Genomic DNA, 21906 nt, shown 5'->3' with positions numbered 1-21906 from the left:
AGCTTATTTTATACAGGCTAAACAACTCCTCAGTGGCAAACAAAAATCTGATACATAGCATCTAGAAAAGAAGACAAGACTTGGGTCTTTTTTTTCTGTGCTTTCTCTGCCACAGCAAAACCTTTCAGCAACAGACTGACCCAGAGGGGGTAATCTAGCATTATACTAGAAACTGAACATTCAAATTTACTAATACCTGACTAAATCAGATCTCAGGTAATAAGGACTCCTTTCCTAAAACCCAATTTCTAGGAATTATACACAGATTAAAATAAAATAAGTTAAGTTAGACATCTACTTTGACAGAAAAACCAGGGCAAGGCCTGAATTGATCCCGTATCCTACACCTTCACCATGTCTAGTCTAGGGTAATAAACACTGATGATCTAAATGGTAACAAGATGGTGAAAAAAAAATTCAGCAATGGACTCTACTTAAGAGTGCCTACAAAAACTTAAACAAATTTACAAGAAAAAAACAACCCCATCAAAAAGTAGGCAAAGGATATGAACAGACACTTCTCAAAAGAAAACATTTATGCAGCCAACAGACATGAAAAAAAGCTTATCTCACTGGTCATTAGATAAATGCAGTCAAAACCGCAGTGAGATACTATCTCACACTAGTTAGAATGGCAATCATTAAAAAGTCAGGAAACAACAGATGTTTGGAGAGGTTGTGGAGAAATAGGAATGCTTTAACGCTGTTGGTGGAAGTGTAAATTAGTTCAACCATTGTGGAAGACAGTGTGGCAATCCCTCCAGGAGCTAGAACCAGAAATACCATTTGACTCAGCAATCCCACTACTGGGCATGTACCCAAAGGATTATAAATCATTCTACTCTAAAGACACATGCACACCTATGTTTATTGCAGCACTGTTCACAATAACAAAGACTTGGAACCAACCCAAATGCCCATCAATGATAGACTGGATAAAGAAAATGTGGCACATATATACCATGGAATACTATGCAACCATAACAAAGGATGAGTTCATGTCCTTTGCAGGGACATGGATGAAGCTTGAAACCATCATTCTCAGCAAACTGACACGAGAACAGAAAACCACACACCACATGTTCTCATTCATAAGTGGAAGTTGAACAATGAGAACACATGGGCACAGGGAGGGGAACATCACACACCAGGGCCTGTTGTGGGGTGTGGGGGGCAAGTGGAGGGATAACAGGAGAAATGCCTAATATAGATGACAAGTTGATGGGTGCAGCAAACCACCATGGTACATGTGTACCTATGTAACAAACCTACACATTCTGCCCATGTACCCCAGAACTTAAAGTATAATACATGAATAAATGGGGTACAGTTTCTTATATATATTCAATTAAAAATAGCTACTGGATGGGTGCAGTGACTCCTGCATATAATCCCAGCACTTTGGGAGGCTGAGGTGGGAGGATCACTTGAAGCCAGGAGTTTCAGACCAGCCTGGACAACATATCAGGACCCCATCTCTAATTTTTAAAATAGGAGAAAAGTAACCTCCTCCCTTCTCTGTTTCTCTCTGAGAAGACAATTCTTGTCAGTGGGATTCTTACTTTTCAGAAGGAGATGTTTGCAGTGAAAAGGGAGATAGGGCGCTCTTGCCTAGGGAACCAGATCAGCTGAATTAACCCTGGAGATGAGTGAGGTGACACGTTGTAGCCAAATCATGTTTGAACCCTGAGTTTTCCACTAAGGCAAGAAAATGGATTCAGAGATTTAGAAATATTTTCAATAGGTAGCTAGAAATCTTATTCACTAAAATAACTTATATTACATGATCAAGATTCAATAGACCAAGAGTCCAAACTGAATTGCATTGGAAATAAATAATTCAGCGTAGCAACTAGGAAAGCTAATGTAAATTAATTGAAGCAGACGAACTCTTTTATTAAGCTTCTAATGGAGGCCATACCAATGTTACCCCATCCTGAAACCAAAGTAGGCACCCTTGTAAAGCAAAGCTACTCACGGCAATAAGCTGGTAGGAGTTGTTCATCATAGCAATCAGCATGTTCAGCAGCACTACCAGGGAGATGACGTTGTACGTTCCAAACATGGTAGCTCCTACAAACTCAGTGAATTCGTGTCTGGCTTTCACATTGGTGACATATAGATTTAAAAGGCCAAATACAGACCAGAAAAGTGACTGAAGAGTCTCAAAGAGCCTAAAAAAGATCAAAGGGCAGGTTAGTTAATTCTCTAAGAGCAAGAAAAGAGAGAGAAAACATAAAGTGATCTGCTTAATGAAGGGGCTGCCAGATATGTGAGAGATAGACTGGTGATCTCACATTTTTTGGGCTCTTCCCTAACACAGGCTAACCATCCATGTCCATTTGTTTGTTTCCACTTCTATGTCTTATGCTTTGCTTTTCTACCTGAAATACCATTCCCTCTTCTCAGTCTATGCATAGCCTAAAAAATTTCAAGGCTTATTTCAAGAGCTACTTCCTCTACCAAACTTTCTCTTTTGTCTTCAGACCATGTTATTTTTTACCATTCTAATTATGAAGAGGCAATAAATGCAGTGGTTAAGTATATGGTGCTTGGGTTAGATAGCACTGGATTAGAATCTGAGTTCTGGCCTTTGCTGGCTGAGTGAACATGAGAGCAAATTACCTTTTCTGATACTTCTTTTGTGGCTCTCACAGGACCCAGACAGCTCTAAACTGCATGGAGGAGCTTGAGGATTCTCAAATTAACACTTTATACAGATCATTGTTAATGATACATTAAGCAACTATTATTGAGACTTTTATTATTGAGAACTCAACTATTATTGAGAACTTATAAGCATGTTAAGTACTTTTACAAGCATACATTATCATTATGATCCTTATAAAATGTTGTTACTGATGAGGAAACAGAGATTCAGAGATTGAGTGACTTGCCCAAGGATACCTTACTAGTAATTGTTGAGCCAGAATTCAAATCTAGGTCTGTCTGCCTTTCCAAAACCACTATATTAGTCTACATTACATGGCTTCTCAAATTATTATTTCCTCTCTTAGTCTTCACATCCAAACATGTAACTGCTATGCTATGCTTTTGTTGTCTAGGGTTTCTTTTGTTTTATATTCAGAAATCTGAATATAGCAATAAAATGCAGCCAGCTCATGTGTGGCATAGATTAGCCATTGCCCAAGCCCATGGAAGCCATGCAGAACATAAGAAATGCTACTTTAAGAATGGATGCATTTTGCCATGTGTTTGAAATGTGTTGTTCTTGATGAGCACAATGTATTTTGAGAGGCCTAGGGATTTGTTCTTCAGTTCATTTTAGAGGTAAGTGAGAAGTGTTTTAAGGAGTCCCTCGGTCTGAATGTGATCTGTCCCCTTATCTTTACATGGCTGCCGTCTTATCATCAAGGTTTGAGCTCAAATGTCACTTCTTCAGAGAGGCTTCCCTTGGTTGCTCTACCTAATGTATCTTTATCAGTTATTCTCTATCCTATTGTCTTGTTTACTTTTCTTTGTAGCACTTGAAACTTCATAAAATTATATTAGGTAACTTTTGGTTTAAATGTTTATTTTTCTCTCCCTCTCCACTAGAATGTAAGGTCTATGGAGGAAGAGACATACCATACAGCTACTATGTATGGCACTAAATGACATTGATTGAATAAATGAATGAATACATGTAAACTATTACTATTACTGTTATCAATAGATTAAAGTAGAGATTTCAACCCCGTTGATAATTTTGCTGTCAGTAGGCTGCACAATAAGGGCTAGTTCATTTTGATTAAGGCTGTGCTTTGCACTGGCCTGACTCTCAGGGAGCCCTTTTAAGAGATGCCTGGGTAATGTGCACATGGCCCTTCTCAACTTGTTAAGTGGCTCTTCTCTGATTATCATAGATAAATTCCATGATCTTTTCAGCATCACACTGCGGGAGAACTAGCCTAACAGGAGGAAATTTGTTTTTTGTTTGGTGAAAGTAAATGCCAGCTGGTGAAGCATTTGAGAATCAATAGTAAGATGAGAGTCTGGAGTTCGGGGGCCAGGGCACAAGAACCAGACAATATGGCAAGTCAGACCTACCACAGGATCAAAATTTTCAGGAGTCAGGGCCAGGCAATACAAGGCATCACACAGCCAGGCAGAGGGTTGAAAAATGAGGAAGATATGGGGCTAAGTAATCTGGCTCTGGTAGGAGGGCACAGTAAAAACCTGATGATGTCTATTAGATACCAGAAATCAGGCAGGCAGGAGGCCAGCAGTAAAGAGCACAAGCAGCTAGCACAGCAGCTGGTTAACAGAAGCCAGGGCAGATTGTAGTTCAGAATTTTAAAAAGCAGCTGCAGTGAGTAGGAATGCCATTCTGAGGATCCAGAGTCCCTGGAAGTATAATGACCTTGAACACAGAATGCATTCAATAAGTGTTTGTTGATTGCCTGACAGACACTAAGGCCACAACTAGAACAACTATGTAATCAATATGTTGATTGATAGGGTCATACTGAATTAGTTGCTTTTCCTGCATAGATAATGTTACCTTCACCTGTACCTGTACAACAATTAAAATTGCAATGTTTTATGGTTGAGGATAGAGTTTACTGCTAGTTGTCCCATTGAGTGACACAAACATTCCCTAAAAGTAAAAGTCTGAGCATTTAAAATCTTCCCTCAGCCAGGCATGCCTATAATCCCAGAGCTTTGGGAGGCCAAGTTGGGAGGATCACTTAGACCCACCAGTTTGACACCAGCCTGAATAACATAACAAAGCCCTAGAGCTACCAAAAAAAAAAAAAAAAAGCCAGGTATGGTGGTGTGTGCCTGTAGTCTCAGCTACATGGGAGGCTGAGGTAGGAGAATTGCTTGAGCCCAAGAATTTGAGGTCGTGGTGAGCTATGCTCATGTACTCCAGCCTGAGTGACAGGGCTAGATCCTATTTCTCTTTATATATAAGTAAATAAATAAATAATAAACAATAAATTAATGAATAAATAAATAAATGTCCCTTCAACTGTGCTGATGTTCTAGTTAGGGAGACCCTATAGATAAAATTGTTCAAGAGAAGAAAAGGGGGAGGGATAGGAAAGATCATTCCTCCATTTTGGTGGTTGGTAGTGAGAGTATCCTCAACATGGTACTCAAAATGTTACAGTGTGGTCCAGTCATAAGGAGAAGCTGGCCTGCTGCAAAGCATGCCCAGGTAAAATGAGGGACTGGCATGTGAGGTGGAAAAGAATATTCTGGTGAGACATCTGCTGGAGGCTCTGTGGCTTCTAAACTCAGTTTAATACACAAGGAAGGGACCACCATTGGTGGTGGGGGCGGTGTATTACTTGGTGCTATGTCTATAATAAAGTCATCACAGGTATAGAAAGACTTGTTGACAAACCCTAGAATCTTAATAACAAAGGATTTTTTTTTTTAATTTTAAAGGGGGATTATTTTAGAAAAAACAACTAGTCCATTTTTATTTAGCAGAGAGTAAACCAACATATGGAACAAAGTTCCATATGTTTCTAGCTCAAGAAGGGGCATAGACTGAAGAGACGAATATTCAAGAAAACTTGATATTAAATGCACAGAAGACAAATCCATACCAGGTGGTTAAGAGAGAACTTGCACATTTTGGGAGCCATCCACAAATAGATCACAAAGCTAAGAGGGGTACAGTAGAATAGAGATGGGAATTTAGTCATCTGAACATTTGCTGCAAGTCTCATCTTTGAGATAAGGAATTAATCTTTCAAAAAGTAGAAGGAATATGGAGAGGATTTACCCCTCTGAACCTAATTCAGACCAGCAAAGATGAACTGGAGGGTGAACTCAAAGATAAGGGCTTGTTGGGAGAAAGCAGTGACATCATCCTGTATTCCACAAGTTGTATGTTGATAGAAGAAATGGAGCAAGAGCTGTAATCCCAACACAGGTGGTCCTTTGGTGTCATCCTTACCCATTCCTCAGTTCCCTGGACCTGCTATTTCTCATTTCACCATGTCTTTGACAAGCTCCTATCTCTGGATAGAATACCCTCACCCTGCCCCCAACCTCTAGCTTCTACTTCTTTCCGGTCTCCTTTTCTGTCTAATTCTTGTTTGATGTTTAAGGCTCAGCTGAAGCCCTTCCTCCTCTAGAAGCATGCCCCAACTCCTTTCCTACAAGGCTGGGTTAGATGCTACTCTTTTGTGCTCCTATAGCACCCAAGCCTTGTTCATAAATGCACAAATCACACTGTAGAGGCAATAGAGGAGAGTGTCTGAGAGAAAACTTTAGACTCCTTCATTTATTAAATAACGTTGGGAAAGTTACATGGCCTCTTTCAACTTCAAGTTTTCCTCATCGCAAAAATGGTTCTTTGTAGGATAAATAGTAATTGCTGATGTTTATTGTGCTCTTACTACATGTCAAGCATTGTGCTAAGTGCTTTGCATATACAGTTGTCCCTCAATATCTGCATAGGATTGGTTCCAGGACGTCCTTCAGATATCCAAATCCATGGATGCTCAAGTTCCTTATATACAATGGCATAGTATTTATGTATAACATAAGCACATATTCTCCCGTATACTTTTTTGGGGGAGAATAAAAAATTTATTTCTTTGTTTATTTTGATTGTTTATTTTTATTTATTTATTTATTTTTAGAGGAAAAGATCTCTGTGATTCAGACTGGAGTGTGGTGGCACAATTATTGCTTGCTGCAGCTTTGAACTGCTGGGCTCCAGTGACCCTCCTGCCTCAGTCTCCTTAGTAGGTAGGACTACAGGCATGCACCACCACACCCAGCTAATTTTTTCAAAAGTTTTTGGAGAGGCAGGCATCTTGCTATGTTGCCCACGCTGGTCTTGAACTCCTAGGCTCAAGTGATCCTCCTGCTTTGGCCTCCCAAAGTTTTGAAATTACAGGCATGAGCCACTGTGCCTGGCCCATTCCATATACTTTATATAATCTCTAGATTACTTATGATACCTAATACAATGTGAATGCCATGTAAATAGTTGCTATATTGTATTATTTAGGGAATAATGACAAGAAGAAAAGATGCAACCATTCATTTTTTAAAAAATATTTTTGATCCACGGTTGGTTGAATCCATGGATGCAAAATATATAGATATAAAGGGCTGACTGTATTATATTTGGTTGTACCTCTATAAAGTAGCAACTGTTGTTCTTCTATTTTTCAGATGAGATACTGAGGCGTAGTGTGGTCACACAGGCAGGAAGTATCAAGAAGTAGAATTTATTCCCAGCTGTTTTGACTCTGAAACCCACACACATAACCTCATAACTGTATCACCTAAGATACTGCATATAAAGTCCTCAGCACTTTAAAGTACTTTGTATATGGTAAGCATTAATAGTGGCAGCTATTATAATTGTTTGTGTTCTCCATTAGACTATGACCTTCTTAAGGATAAAGATTCCATCTTCCTCAGTACCCTCATTGCCTGGTACATGGGAATTGTTGAAGAAATGTTTATTTGAAGGAATCTGTAAAAGTGACAGGAGAAACACATAACCAAAGAAAGTACAAACAAGTAGCACCATCCTGTGATAATAGCATCAGGAAGGATATGGACTGAAATTAGGAGGAAAAGCCAGAGATAACCAATAAGAACCTTTATGACCTGACCAGAACAAAAAGAAGAGTATTTGATGGGGACTATATGTGTAGTCATGTTAATAAGATAGGAAAATAGTGGCTGAATGATGAGTTGAGAAATTCTCACAGATTAAGTAGAAGTAACTGCGAATGAATAGTAGTAGCCTTAAAGGTCACAGTGGCCTTCTAGGTCATGGCTTTGTCCAATTTAGCTTTTCGTGTATTCATGATTATTGCAACTCTATACAACAAATCTTACATACCTTTGCAAAACCAGTCTCACACCTGTATCCTTAGGTAAAAGTACAGACTGTAGCTGGCATGCCTGGATTGAAATCCTGTCTTTACTACTTACCATCTATGCAACTTGGGACAGCCTGCTTAACTGCATTGTACTCTAGTTTCCCTATCTGTAAAATGGGTAATAACAACACTGTCTACCTGACAGCATGGTAGTGAGGATTGCATGTGTTGATTCATGAAAAGCTGATTTGTAATAGTGCCTGTTCCTAGTGCTCAGTAAATATTAATTATTTTCATTATTATTATTAAAACTTCCACCTTGTTATTTTACATTCCTTTGTCTTTATAGATTATGATTCATTTGCATATCTAATTGTACATAGTTGCAATCATAGTTTATACAATCACTGGTGTTTGTTTTTGAGACAGAATCTTTCTGCTATGCCCAGGTTGGAGTGCAATGGTGCAATCTCAGCTCACTGCAATCTCTGCCTCCTAGATTCAAGTGATTCTCCTGCCCTAGCCTCCTCAGTAGCTGGGATTACAGGTGCCCACCGCCACACCCTGCTAATTTTTGTATTTTTAGTAGAGACAGGATTTTGCTATATTGGCCAGTCTGGTCTCAAACTCCTTATCTGAGGTGATCTGCCCACTTTGGCCTCCCAAGGTACTGAGATTACAGGCGTGAACCACCATGCCCAGCCTGGGATCAGTCTATCATCTATCTATCTACCTATCTATCTATCTACCTACCTACCTACCTACCTACCTACCTACCTACCTACCTATATATTAATCTATCTATCTATAATCAATCCATCTATTTATCTATATACATATATCTTTGCTTTTTTGAGATGGAGTCTTGCACTGTTGCTCAGGCTGGAGTGCAATGGCGCCATCTCTGCTCACTGCAATCTCCACCTCCCAGGTTTAAGTGATTCTCCTGCCCCAGCCTCCCAAGTAGCTGGGATTACGGGTACATATCACCACTGATTTTTGTATTTTTAGTAGAGATGGGGTTTTCTCATGTTGGACAAGCTGGTCTCAAACTCCAGACCTCAAGTGATCTGCTCACTTCAGCCTCCCAAATTGTTGAGATTACAGGCATAAGCCACAGTGCCCAGCCTAATCTCTGTGTTTTTTTAAAAGTTACACATTTTGGGTTTAGATAGTTTTTAATGTACATACAGAGTCTTCATGTGTATAATTTTAATACTTGCCCAATATTCCACCCAGTGAATACCAAGCCTGCCTGATAGTTTTTTTCAATGCTTTGTATAAGAATCGATGGCATATTTCTTAGATCTTCACATGACACAAGACTAGAGGGAAAGCCAATAAACTGGATGACAGAATAAAGACTCAGACTTCAACAGCTTGGAGCAAGGGGCTAGAACTAATGAGATGAAATATATAGGGATCAATGTAAAGCTTTGCTCTTGGGCCAAGTGGCCAAGTTCAGGATGAGAAAAGTAGGAGAAAGGCCAAGGGTTTTTGCTGAAAGCAAGCTCAAAGTGGGTCAGCAGAGTGACAGAGTTGGCCAGATACTTCAGTCATCCTTGCGGGCAGGGTGGACAGAAGCAGAAGTAGAATATCTACAATTAAAGACAAGATTACTCTTAGGCCCATGTATGTTGTTGCAAATGGCTTGCATGTAAAACTGGTGAAATCGGAATAAGGCCATTGGATTTTACCAGTGTTGATTTCCTGATTGTGATAGTGTACTACAACTATGCAAGATGTTATACCTGGGAAAAATGGGTGAAGGATTTACAGGTTTCTCTCTCTAGTATTTCTTACACTTACAACGTAACTAAAATTATCTCTAAATAAAAAGCTTGAAAAGATCAGATTGCTTTTGAACTCCGTCTTCATCTTTTCACTGAATTGTTCAGTAGCCATGTGGAGCACCTTTATGTCTTAGGCCCCTCTATGGCAGATGCAAAGCTAACTAGGCTAGGAGTCTCAGTCTGTTGGGAGAGAGACACACAAATGTTTTGAAATACAACAGTTTATGTAATGTAATGGAGATATGTTTAGAATGCTATGGGAAACACAGAAGAAGCCTGCAGCCGAGAGTGGGGTTAGAATGTGTACGAAAGGCTTTAGAGCAGGTAGCACTTTGGCAGCAGCAGGAAAGATGAGTAAGAGCTTGCCAGGCTGACTAGGTGAGGATGGGCATTCCATTGAGAGGGAATGGCATGTGATGTACAAAGGTCTGAAGAGCTGACACACTTTCCTGTAGTTGGAGAACAGCATAATGTTGACTAAGAAGGAGAGCAGTAAAAGACTGGAGAGGCAAGATTCAGATTAGCAAAGTCCTGTGTGTTATGGTAAAGAGGCAGGATTTTACGGAGAAGATTCAGATATTCTGGCAGGCATAAAGCCAGCAGGGGCCAGGATGTGACAGGTACTTAGAAAGAAACTTCTGCATAGCAGGTGGGAGAGGTTGTTTCGAGAGAAGACCAGATTGGAGGCAGAGAGACCAGTTAAGAGGCTGTTGCTACAGTCCTTGGGAGAAATGATTTAGGCCTGAACCAAGACAGTGGGGTGAGTGTGTGTGTGTGTGTGTGTGTGTGTGTGTGTGTGTGTGTGACAGAGAGAGAGAGAGAGATTTTGAAAATAGAACTGATAGAGCTGAGTGACATACTTGATGACGTGTTTCATGAGGGAAGGGGTAAGAGTCCCAGATGACTCCTAGGACTCTGGTGCCATTTAATGAGATGAGGAATTAAAGGGGATATAGGTTGGAGGTGAAAATATGGAGATAAGGGATAAGGAATTTAGTTGTAGACATCCTGTGTTTGACAAGCATATGAAACAGCCAGATGTATTCAGGAAGCATCAGGAGATGAGGGCTAGATCAAGTTAGCTTCTTTTCTTCTCTCACAAATCCTGTGCCTTCAGAATGATAATGTCGTTCTAATTATTTCTCTACAGCAGATGAAGGCCAGGTAGTCCCAGTATGCAATACCAAACACAAACCCCTAGCAGTACGGTCATGTGGTTGTCAACAAGGACAATGAGTTTCCCTTAAATTGCATGCCTAAGGAGAAAAGATTATTGTCTGTCTCTCTTTCTTTCTTTCTTATTTATTTATTTATTTTTCTCTCTCTTCCCTCCTTCCTTTCTTCCTTCTTTCCTTCTATCTTTTTTTGTTGTTTTTTTGAGACGGAGTTTTGCTCTTGTTGCCCAGGCTAGAGTGCAATGGTGCGATCCCGGCTCACCACAGCTTCCACCTCCCATGTTCAAGCGATTCTCCTGCCTCAGCCTCCCGAGTAGCTGGGATTATAGGCATATACCACCACGCCCGGCTAATTTTGTATTTTTAGTAGAGATGGGATTTCTCCATCGCACCTCATCTGTTTTTTTTTTTTTTTTTTTCTTTTTATGTGGAAGAAAAGCAATGGCATCTCTGGAGAATCAGAAGGAAAAGGATGACAATAATCAGCTACCAAACTTTCTACCAGATATATAAACAAACTATACCCGTCTCTAAAAGCAGAATCTTTCAGACTTCCTGGCTGAGCAGCGTGTATTTTAACAGGTTTATAAATGCCTGAGGCTGAGTGCAGTGGCTCAGACCTGTAATTCCAGCACTTTGGGAGGCTGAGATGGGTGGATCTCCTGAGGTCAGGAGTTTGAGACCAGCCTGGGCAACGTGGCAAAACCCCATCTCAACTAAACATACAAAAATTAGCTGGATGTGGTGGTGGGCACCTGTAATCTCAGCTACTTGGGAGGCGGAATCATAAGAATCACTTGAACCTGGGAGACAGAGGTTGCATTGAGCTGGGATCACGTCATTGTATTCCAGCCTGGGTAACAGAGCAAGACTCCGTTTCAGTGAATGAATGAATGAATGAATGCCTGAGTTGAGGCATTTAAAAGAAAACATAAATATGAGTCAGCCTTCTATGGAGAAAAAAATTCCGACTGATAGATGGAAAGTTGAGGTAACATTACTTCTGATTTGTCCCCAGCATGACAATGTTTCTTTATATCTGACATCCCAACATATAATTTTGCATATGATAGGTGCCCATTCTTGCCAATTGTCCCTGCTAAGCAAGTGATGGGAGCAAAGTGTCAGTTGGCAACAGGGGTGTTACTAATTATTACAAACTTGCAAGGAAGCACTTCATAAACTTCCTCAGCAGAGTACACACGAAAGCATAATTGGCAGGGACCTGACCTCCTGGAAGGCACTTCTGATTCATGTATTTATTCTGTTCAACACTTTGATGGGAACAAATGCAGTGTCCTGGTGCTCAAGCCACTATACAATTGCTCTTTATGTTGAAAACAGGTTGCTGTGAGTTCTGTCTCTGGAGTAATGCAGGAGAGGAAGCCTTTCCTAGTTAAAAGGCACTAGCAAGCTAATAAGCTGCTGTTATACACTCCTGGTTGGCTTAACCAAAATAGCACTATCTCTTTGCCAACACATTTTGGACCCCTTCTCCTTGCACGCAAATGTGGTTTCCCCACCCAAGATTTAGCCCTGAGTGTTGGAAAGGGAGACAAGGAAAATGATCTAGCACAGGAGGTTTAAACACAGATTCCATTCTTCTGTCTATTAGCATGCTACTGAAATGTGGTTTGTGTGAATCCATTTTAGGAAATGGTGTTAGAGACAAATAACAGGAATCGGCTAAATAGCATTGTTTTTTTTTCTCTCTATCACATTCAACAGAGTCCTTTTTTTCTCTGGCCTTTGTTATGGAGCACAATTCTACAATGTTCAAGTCCACTGAACTGTGTTGGTTTATGGAGTCATAAGGAAAAAATTCTATATTAGTTTAATGACTAAGAATATTGTACGTCCTTGGGGTCATTGCTGTGAATACCAGTGATGAGTTGCACTCTCCAAAATTAGGGGTGGAGATGGACAAGGTGAAGGACACCGAGTTCAGGGTCAGCCCAGCACAGCTCCTAATAGCCTGACATGCACTTATTTGTTTTCTTTTGTCTGTTTCCCATAGCATCGATTATCAGAAAATAAAAGCCATTCTGAAGGCTTGAAGGTCCCCCGAGAAGTAGGTCTTGACAGTACTACGCAAAGGCACAGGAATTCCATGTGTTTGGAGGCACATGGACTCGTGGACAGATGAGTTATCTCTTGCGTCCCGAGTGGAAATAGAAGACATTTCCAATTAGTGCTGGATGCCACTTGGCCCTTAAATTAATGTAGCAGGTGAGTGGATCCTACCTCCGGCCTATCCCCTCTCTAGATTACACCTATGAATGTGGGTGCATTAAGATATTTTTGGATCCTTCCTTGAATCACAATAGTTAAGTTAGCTTTGGTAGCCACTTGTTCAGAGGAATAACTTTGCTGTTTCATTACCTTGCTGGATGCCACATTTTTGAGTGAGGAATTATCTACCTCACCCCAATTAATTCTTTTAAAAGTATGTAATGCTACCAACATAGTTCAGAACCAACTCTTTAGATGACTTCCTGGAAGCCCATGTGTGTGCTTGTTTCTTTCCTCCCTCACCTAACTTCACTTCCTCTCCTAGTACCCTGTAGCGAGAGAAGAACATTCCTCCACTCTGATCCTTTGGGTGGATCCACAGTGAGTGCTGCCTTCACAGTCAAGTGGCAGTAATGAAGCTGTAGGCTGAAAACAGGGCAAAAATGGAAAAGGCAGAAAATGGCAAAAAAGGAAAGGGGATTGTCTTACGTGGAGAAGGCATTGTTCTGTTTCTCACATCGGATCCCCTTGCAGTTGTTAGGCTCATCGATAGCTCTAGTCTCATAATAGAAATAGAGCTGGTTCAGTCCATTGGCAAAAGCCAGTAGTACCAGGCAGTAGATAAAGAGGAATTTGAGGATATCAAGCAGCATGCGTCCCAAAGAGATCTGCAGAGGTCCTAAGTGGGAGTTGGCTGTGAACAGGGATATGAGACGCAACGAACTTAAAATGTTGGATATCGCGAAGAGTGCTTCTGCAATCAGAGTTGGGTGCCACATTTCCCATTCCTCCCTTGGACGAGAACCATTATACTGAAAGAAACAACAAGTGCACAAGATGAGAGGTACAGTGAACATTTATAAACCTTTCCCTTTTATCCTCCCTTCCATACCCGAACAAAGCCACCGTAATTATGCATCAAGCATTTATTGTGCAACAGACCCCATACACGATACTATTTGTCTTTCTTGCCCCATCCAATTAATATGTGATGCTAACGAGTCTCTTCCTCCCATTCCCATCCAAATATATACATATAGAAGAATGAATTTTAGAACAATCATTTGGAGCAACCACTTGTGGTTTATCAACAGACATTTTCTAACTGTGGGTTTACCAGATTGTTGGGGAGTGTCACTGAAACAGAGACACTAATATGCCCAAGGTAGTGGGGAAAAATCTTACTGCTTCCTAAAGATTTCAAATCAAATTCGCTTCCTCAATGCCTCATTGGATTCTGATCACCATGGACAACCTGCTGTTACTGAAAGACAAGGGGTAGATGCAGCCTTCTCGGTATGCGGTGTTCATTCTCATTCCCTTGCTGACTGCACTTTGGGACTGATGGAGGATCCTTAGGGAGCCATTCACTGGAGCTTTCTGCTGAATTTTTAGCAGACTGTAATGTATTCTACACTATTGCAAATGGCATGCCAACCTTTCAGGTAATGAATGAATTTAGTACTGTCCCACACAGTGGTGTATGGATGTATTTTACAGTTCATTTGACAACCCTATAAGTTAGAATGTTTCTTTAGCACATATAAAGAACCAGGGAGTTGAAGGAGGGGAAGAATCAGTATTTATTGCGTTGGTTACTTATCCCTGGTTTCTAGCCCCTGGCACATTAGGAGTAACCTTATAGAAAGATGACTTCATTGTGAGATTTGAGCTCCAACTTAGGCATTGTCAATTAAAACTGCCTGTGTCTTTTAATTTCACCATAAAATGAGGATAATGCCTCCTACCCACTGCACATATTTGTGATTCTGTATTCATATGCAAAAGTCTGTGTACTCCATAAGGGGAGATGTTATGGAAATACAAGGAATTACTTATTACCTTCCCAGGACAGAAGTAGGTTTTGCCTAGAATTTAATTTGAAGCATATTGCCTTGAACTCACATTTAAATATCACAATTTCTCAGGACTAAATGTAAACAACTTTCCTCAGAAAATGTTGCATTGGGGGCCAAATTATATTGTCAGCATTTCTAAAATGTGCTTCGGTTCCAACAACTCAGGAAACTGGTGCGATTAAAATCACTTTTGTGTATCCAATATTCTTCACTGTCAGAGGAACCTGGAGAATTCATGCCACATTTGTGCTTCTGTTTCAGATAGACTTTTAGGTGGCCAATCAGTTTTATGTACTCTTGGCCAAATCTTATATTTCTACATTTTTCCTCCACTAACAAACATTCACTGCATTACTGTGAGGGGTAGGAATGGTTATGCCTGTTTTACAAATGGAGGAAATCCAGAGAGGCAGAGTGACTTGCTAAAGATCACACAGCAAGTTGGTGGCAGAGCCAGCAAGAAGTAAACCATAGGTCTCCAGGCACTCAGTCTAGCACTATTTCTATTAAATGTTACTTATATGATAGTTGATATCACAGCACAGATGATAGATCAGCTTTTAGTGGTTTGAGGTATATGTGAAAGATAGTCTCTTTGCTGATAGCAAAACAGACCTATGTTTTAAAACTAGAAATCATCAACTGGAACATGGATAGCTCACAATTTGAGGTTTTCTGTCTCCACATCCAGAACTGTAACCTCAGAGATGTCTGCTGCCCATGTGATGGTGAACCTGAATTTGTGGAACACTCAGAAGTGTGAAAGATGATTCTCATGGTAAATCTATACTTTGCCCCTTTGGAGAAAGATATAGCATGTGTGTGTAACAAATAAACATGGAGCTCATCTAGCATAGAGATTGGCAAACTTCTTCTGTCAAGAGCCAGCTATTACATATTTTTGGGTTTGTGGGCTCTATGGTTCCTATCACAACTACTCAATGTTTCCCTTGTAATCCTAAAGGAGCCCTAGACAATATGCAACCATATGGACATGGCAGCAGGCCAGGTTTAGCCCACAGACCATAGTTTTCTGACCCCTGATCTAACACAGTGGTTTTTAAACTGCATTCCTTAGAGCCTGAGAGTTCAGCAGAGGCATCTAGCAGCTACTGTGGGAGCCAAAGTGGACACTTAGAAGACTCATTCCTCAAGTCAAACTCAGTCCTTTGGGCTTTTTAATATATTGGATTACTTTGTGAGTTTCTGCTTAAAGACGTGCTACCATGGGAAAATTATAAAAGGTTGAGCACCACTGATCTAGTTTAATCTACTGCTTATTTATAACAGGCAGAATCTACAGCTCAGAAAGGTAGAAGGATTGCCTGTGGTAATCCCGCTCATGAGTATCAGAGTGGGAATTAAATTCAGGTCTCCTGACTCTTGGGTTAATAATACTTGGAGGCAAGTGATTTTTCTTACATCTTTTGAAATGGAATGCAATTAGAAAATTGGCCTCCTTGCCTTTCAAAGGATGTGAATTGCATTTACAAACCCCAAAGCAAAATATGAAGAGGGACAACCTAATGTGGGGACTCAATAGTAATAAGAATTTGAGGGGAGTGTTATTATGCTTTTAGCTAAGCACTGACTGAAGAAAAGGTCACAACTCAGTGGGTAGCATAGTCCAGATTTAATTAGTACACATAGAAGTGAGGCAGTGGTAGAATAGATCTAGGTGGTACTATCCTAGAAAACAAAAGAATGGTTATTCTCCATTTGTGGAATCGTCTGGGGAGACTAAGGGCCAATCTTATATATCTTTGTTCCTTTTTTGTACTTTGGCATGTGCCTTTTGGTTCTCATTATAGATCATGTGGCGTGGAATGGATATTGTTGACTAATTTTGCACTCTAGTGAAATGAAGGATCTTTTTTAAGACGAGCTCAATCCTTGGTGCTTCTGTATGGCTTCAGTACAATGGTGATTCAAAACGTTTCAAGGACCCTGTGGAGCAGTTCTTAGGGCTTTGCCCCATGGAAGTTGACTCAGCCTGCTTGGGGAAGGTCATCCAGCCTAGACTTCTTTGGATGGGTAGATCTGATTATCCCCATTTATAAGTTCTCATTGCAAATCCAAATTTTGCATATAGCCTGTCTTGCTTTGCAAATTCTTTTTTGGGAAGGACTTCAACTTCTTGGCAAAGGTCTCCTTTGAGTAAAGTGTTTGCCAGTTGAGGGGCACTTACCCAGCTTAATAGAGCAGATTTTTCCTTATACTTTGTGATGGAGAACTATCTAACTTTTTGGAAGCCCCTCCAGGAAAGTCGGACAGGTTATGTGATTAACGAATGTTGAGAATCTACGAATACATTTTTCATATCCCAAATGTTAATCCTTTTCTTCAGCATGTATTCTAAGCTTTCCTGTTTAAACAAAACCCACCAATTTCTAGATTGATAATTTATGGTCTCTCCAGTGTATAAATACCATTTCCAAAGGAAGAAATTTTCCTTTCCTTAACAATGATACTTAGTCAGCAGAGTGCCAGAATGACATGGATTTCACCCAGGCACATTAACCAGGGACTCAAACATTTTCCTCACCAGCATTTTCTCTTAAGGAAGTTGTAAGTATGTGTTAAACGATCACCACATGTATAGGGTCTACTCTTGGGCTCCTTTCAAAAATGCTTCATGACTGCATTCAATATGCATGCTCTACATAACTTCCAAGGTCTTAAAATTTATGCAGTATGCATATTAGGGATATAAAAATAAACGAAGTTGTTGGAGATTTGGGGAACAGCCATATTTCCATTCTAAAACTCCTTAATGTGGAAATTAGTGCCAAAAAACATGACTGACTATACAATCTTGGAGACTGAATTGTCAGCCTTTCCTCCTGGAGACATTTTCTGCCCTGGCTGCATGCAAGCATCATTGGGTCATTATGTTGGCAAGGACATCATAGAGAGGTTTTAAACACTGAAAGCTGAAGACTCTTTTATCCTAAAAGTTTCAGAAGCTAATGATTCACTTGCAAATTGTCCAATTTTCCACTTTCTTTGCTTAGGTGGACACTGCTTACAAACCATTGAAAGAATGTCTGTTTATATGGTAATTTCCCACATGGATTGAGCCATCATCACCACTTTTTCTTGAAACTCTTTATGTTCTCAGTGCAAAAGCTTAATGTAGACAAAATTACTGTGAAGGAAAAATGGCAGACATTCCAATTTACCTTGACATAGGCCACAATCTTCAAGGAAATAGTTGCCAGGTAGAGGGAGTTCATTGCAAAATCCATCAGGTTCCACCAGTCATGAATGTATTCAGTAAATCCACCATCCCACATTTCCTTAATCTCACCCCAAATGAAACCTGAATAATGGAGGCAAACAGTTTATTTCTACATAGGATCGGCCCTGGTCATCATAGAAGGATCCCCCCTTCAAATGAATAAGGCTGAAAATAAGGAAGGAATTGGGGCCTCAGTAGAGTGAAGTCTTGAGAGACAATAATCACTTGCTTTCTTACCCCACCTCCCAGTTTTGAGCTTGCCAAACCTGGTAGGCTTTTCCTGAAGATGCCAATGTGTTGTACTTTTCTGGGTACTACTCTTAGCATTTTTGCTATAGTTACTGGAATGCTATTGCAATTTTGGGTGCCTGATTCTACTTTCTTTCCATTTTGGAATGGGAGTATTTTCATCAATAAATTAATTAGATTAGTATTATCCCACAGTCCTTAGTTTCCACTAGGTTCAGGAAAGAAAACTTCTCAATGAATTTTGAGGTGATCAAGCTGATCGTGGATCAAATTACCAGATGTTGGGGCTAAAGCTAGGAAATGGAGCCCAAAATAATTTATAACTCATTTTTTTCTTTTATCTCTCATCGTGTAGAAGTTTCATAAAATTTTACCGATATGGATGTTTCTTCAGCATCGGAGTAAAGAAAATGGTAAAAGGTGTGGCTGTCGTCTAGGGTAGCACTTTCTCAGACTTTAGAGAACATGAGGATCATGTTAAAATTCAGATCCAGGGTGGCACCTGAGGTTCTGTGTGTCAAACAATCTCCCAGGTGGTACTGATATTGCTGGTTTGGGGACCACAGTTTGAGTAGCAAGGACTTAGAAGATGGCTGTGTGTTGGAGAGTCCAGTGCAATGTAATTATGCTTGGAGACTACTGGTAGGGCTGCTTTTACCATGATGTGTGTGAATTTCCCTGGTTTCCCCCTTGTTTGTGAAATCCGTGTCCAAATAGGATGTAGACCCCTGAACAAGAATTGGGTCGAGTGGAGTAGCCTTGAGAAATTAGCAGATTCATGTGCCCCTTGGTTATAGGAAAAGGGGATTTGAATAGATTGCTCAGCGCTTGCTCTGCCTACCTTACTTGAGGCTTGTCCTGACTGAAACTTAGCTTTGTCTCTAGACTGACAGACAGCTTCTCTGTCCTTGAAGATATTAGGTTAGCAAAAGAAGGCCCTAGGTGTACTGCCAGTCTCACCATGGACCAGGAAATATTGAGTGACCAGGGCCTGGGACAGAAGGAACTACATTTCTGAGACTCCCAACAGAGGACTACCACACTGTATAGGGGTGGAATGGGGGTACGCTAGTTCAGAGCTAGTCTGACTGCCTGTTCTAGTAGTTTCCTTTAAACAGGATACAAGCAGGCAATCTGGCTATAGCTCCTGGTCCCTTTGACTTACCTAGAACCCAAGGCAATATCATCCATTCCACGACCGTTGGGGGAGGCCCCTGTACATGAAGGTCTGTCCTGACAATGTGTTGAGAAGCCAAGAGAAGCATGAAGAGGAAAGTCAAATAGGATGCTGTGTGGCAGATAAACTTGATAAAGGGTTTCTTGATGAACAGCCCAAGGTTGCTCCTGGGTGAGATCAGGTAGGCTATAGACAGCATGGGAAACAGGAACCCAATGGTCATGCAGGTTAGAAGCTTGACTACCCAGTGTTTCCGCCGCCATCCAGGGAAGCCATCATACCACAGGGTGGCAAGCAACTGTTGGCAATTGGGCTGAGCAACAAACTGGGAAAAGAAGAAAACAAGTTAGGCATCTGGAATGTCCAGGAGAAAGTCTACTGTCATAATACCTCTCCTGGTTTATAGTCAGCTCTGGCAAGGGATTGTATGGCCAATCCCCAGAAGAGTCCTGTTTTCTAGGTTCCTGTGAATGCATCTAACCCCAGAGACAGCTCTACATGTCAAACTATGAAACTAGATTTTCCTTAGTGTTCATTATTTTTTAATGTATTAAAACAAAATCACTCTGTCTGGTTCGTGCTTCGGCATGCCTTCCTATTCTCCCTCCCACCCTGTCAGAGTTGTGTTTCCTCAAACCTGATTTTACATCAGAATCATCCAGGGAACATTAAAAAAATCTAAATACCCAGGTCCTTCCACAGACTGACTAAATGAGACTCCGGGGTGGGCACCGAGGAGGGAGTAGAGCCTGGGTAGCTGTTTTACAAGCTCTCCTGGGAACTGATATGCCTTTTGGCAGAGAATTATGGAGACATTTCATTTCAAATTGATTGACATCTGCTCATTCCCTTAGTCTACATGAGGTCATCATTAATGTGCACTCTGTTTGGGCAAACACAAACCGGTAGGGAATAAGCCCATGACTGTGGCTAGGGTTTGAAATGAAAATGAGTTCCCTTTTATATTTTGTTTTTGTTTTTCTTGATTTTGAGCACCTCTTGGTTAGCTTGTAATGAATCAGGTTGCTACTTTGCCATCTATTTAACAATCTCTCTAGTCTAGACATGCAAAAGAGGAAAAAATATTGGGGGGCTGGCATTACGATATTGTATACTAACGCAGCTGGGATTTTACTCAAAGACAATCTACAAAGTGTCAGGGATTAATAATTAAGGAATCATCTGCATTGCAAATCATTCTCCAGCTGCTACTTCCTGCTAAATGACTCAACACGGAGCTCAACTGTCAAGTGTGATTTTAAATACTGCCTACGTTTGACTACCCCAGCTTCCCATGGGACAGGTTAAACAGAGCTGCATCATTTAGCTTACTAGTACAAAGGAAATAAACCTCTTCCATTGTTTACCCAACACCCAAGGTAAACTTGTCCAACTTTACTGTTGGTTTATAAACTGTGAAGGTCACTGGTTTCCCACCACAACCATTCTTCTCCTTGTGCACACAGCTGGACTACATTACCCAGTCTCCCTTGCAGTGAGGTGTGGCCACATGATTAATTTCTGACTGTTGGAAATGCTGTGTGGCACTTCCAGGCCTGGCCTATAGATGTCTCCCATCTATGCTCCTCCATGTTCTTTTCCTTTTCTGACTGACTGGGATGTGATAACCCAGTGTGATCTAGGGGGTTCTGTCAGCCTCCATCCCTCAATAACTATATTAGCAGAACTAGCCTGCTGAACAAGAATACCTATTTTGGACTGTTACATCACAGAGAAAGTTCTGTTGTGTTTGAGCCATTATATATTTTGGGGTCTAGCCTCTCCTAAAGATTACTGGTATGAAACTGCCAAAAATAAGCTCTAAAATGTTTTCATCCTGTGATCTCATTTCCTCTAAATATGTTCATGATCTCCATTATGTCCTCACACTTCCTTTCCACACATTCATATACAAAAAGACAAAATCCTATACTCTCTTTCTACTCTTTTTTTGCCATAGTAGCCTATGCCAAAGGCTGGGAAGAGGAAGTCCAAGAAAACACAGAAAAGTCAAAGAGTAAAGCAAGACCTTTGCAGTGGAAGAACTGCTGAGCTCTCACAGTCTACTGAAGAAAACAGAAGCACAAAAGGAGAGTTATACAAGTGTACAGTAAGGACACTGAAAATGATATGAACACAGCATAATGGGAACACAAAGGAAGGACAAATCTGGATTGCTCAGCAAAGGCTTTCTGGAGTAGGTGACACCTGACTGGAGCATTAAAAGATGTGCAACAGTTGGCTACATGTTGGAGAGAAGAAAAGAGAATAAACAGCCAGAGCAGCAGGGATCACATGACTAAGGCATGCAGGTGAAAAACAGCATGCCTTGTGTGTGTGTGTGTGTGTGTGTGTGTGTGTGTGTGTGTGTG

At 40.7% G+C, this 21906-nt stretch overlaps 1 protein-coding gene across 1 annotated transcript in view; it reads right to left on the bottom strand.

The window, feature by feature from the left end:
- TRPC5 (transient receptor potential cation channel subfamily C member 5) overlaps nucleotides 1-21906 on the bottom strand; it is a 289234-nt gene that overhangs the window by 51705 nt on the left and 215623 nt on the right. Inside the window, exons 6-9 of the mRNA XM_032250810.1 lie at nucleotides 19523-19859; nucleotides 18050-18189; nucleotides 13498-13820; nucleotides 1979-2174 (exon numbers count right to left, since the gene is read on the bottom strand). Coding sequence (XP_032106701.1) covers nucleotides 1979-2174; nucleotides 13498-13820; nucleotides 18050-18189; nucleotides 19523-19859 — 996 coding nt within the window. The remainder of the gene's footprint in view (nucleotides 1-1978; nucleotides 2175-13497; nucleotides 13821-18049; nucleotides 18190-19522; nucleotides 19860-21906) is intronic.

This window comes from Sapajus apella, unplaced genomic scaffold, assembly GCF_009761245.1.
Source record: "Sapajus apella isolate SASKATOON/1434 unplaced genomic scaffold, GSC_monkey_1.0 scaffold73, whole genome shotgun sequence".
Lineage (NCBI taxonomy): Eukaryota > Metazoa > Chordata > Mammalia > Primates > Cebidae > Sapajus > Sapajus apella.
Note: the sequence above shows the minus strand (reverse complement) of the source record. Positions and strands in the feature narration are given on the sequence as shown.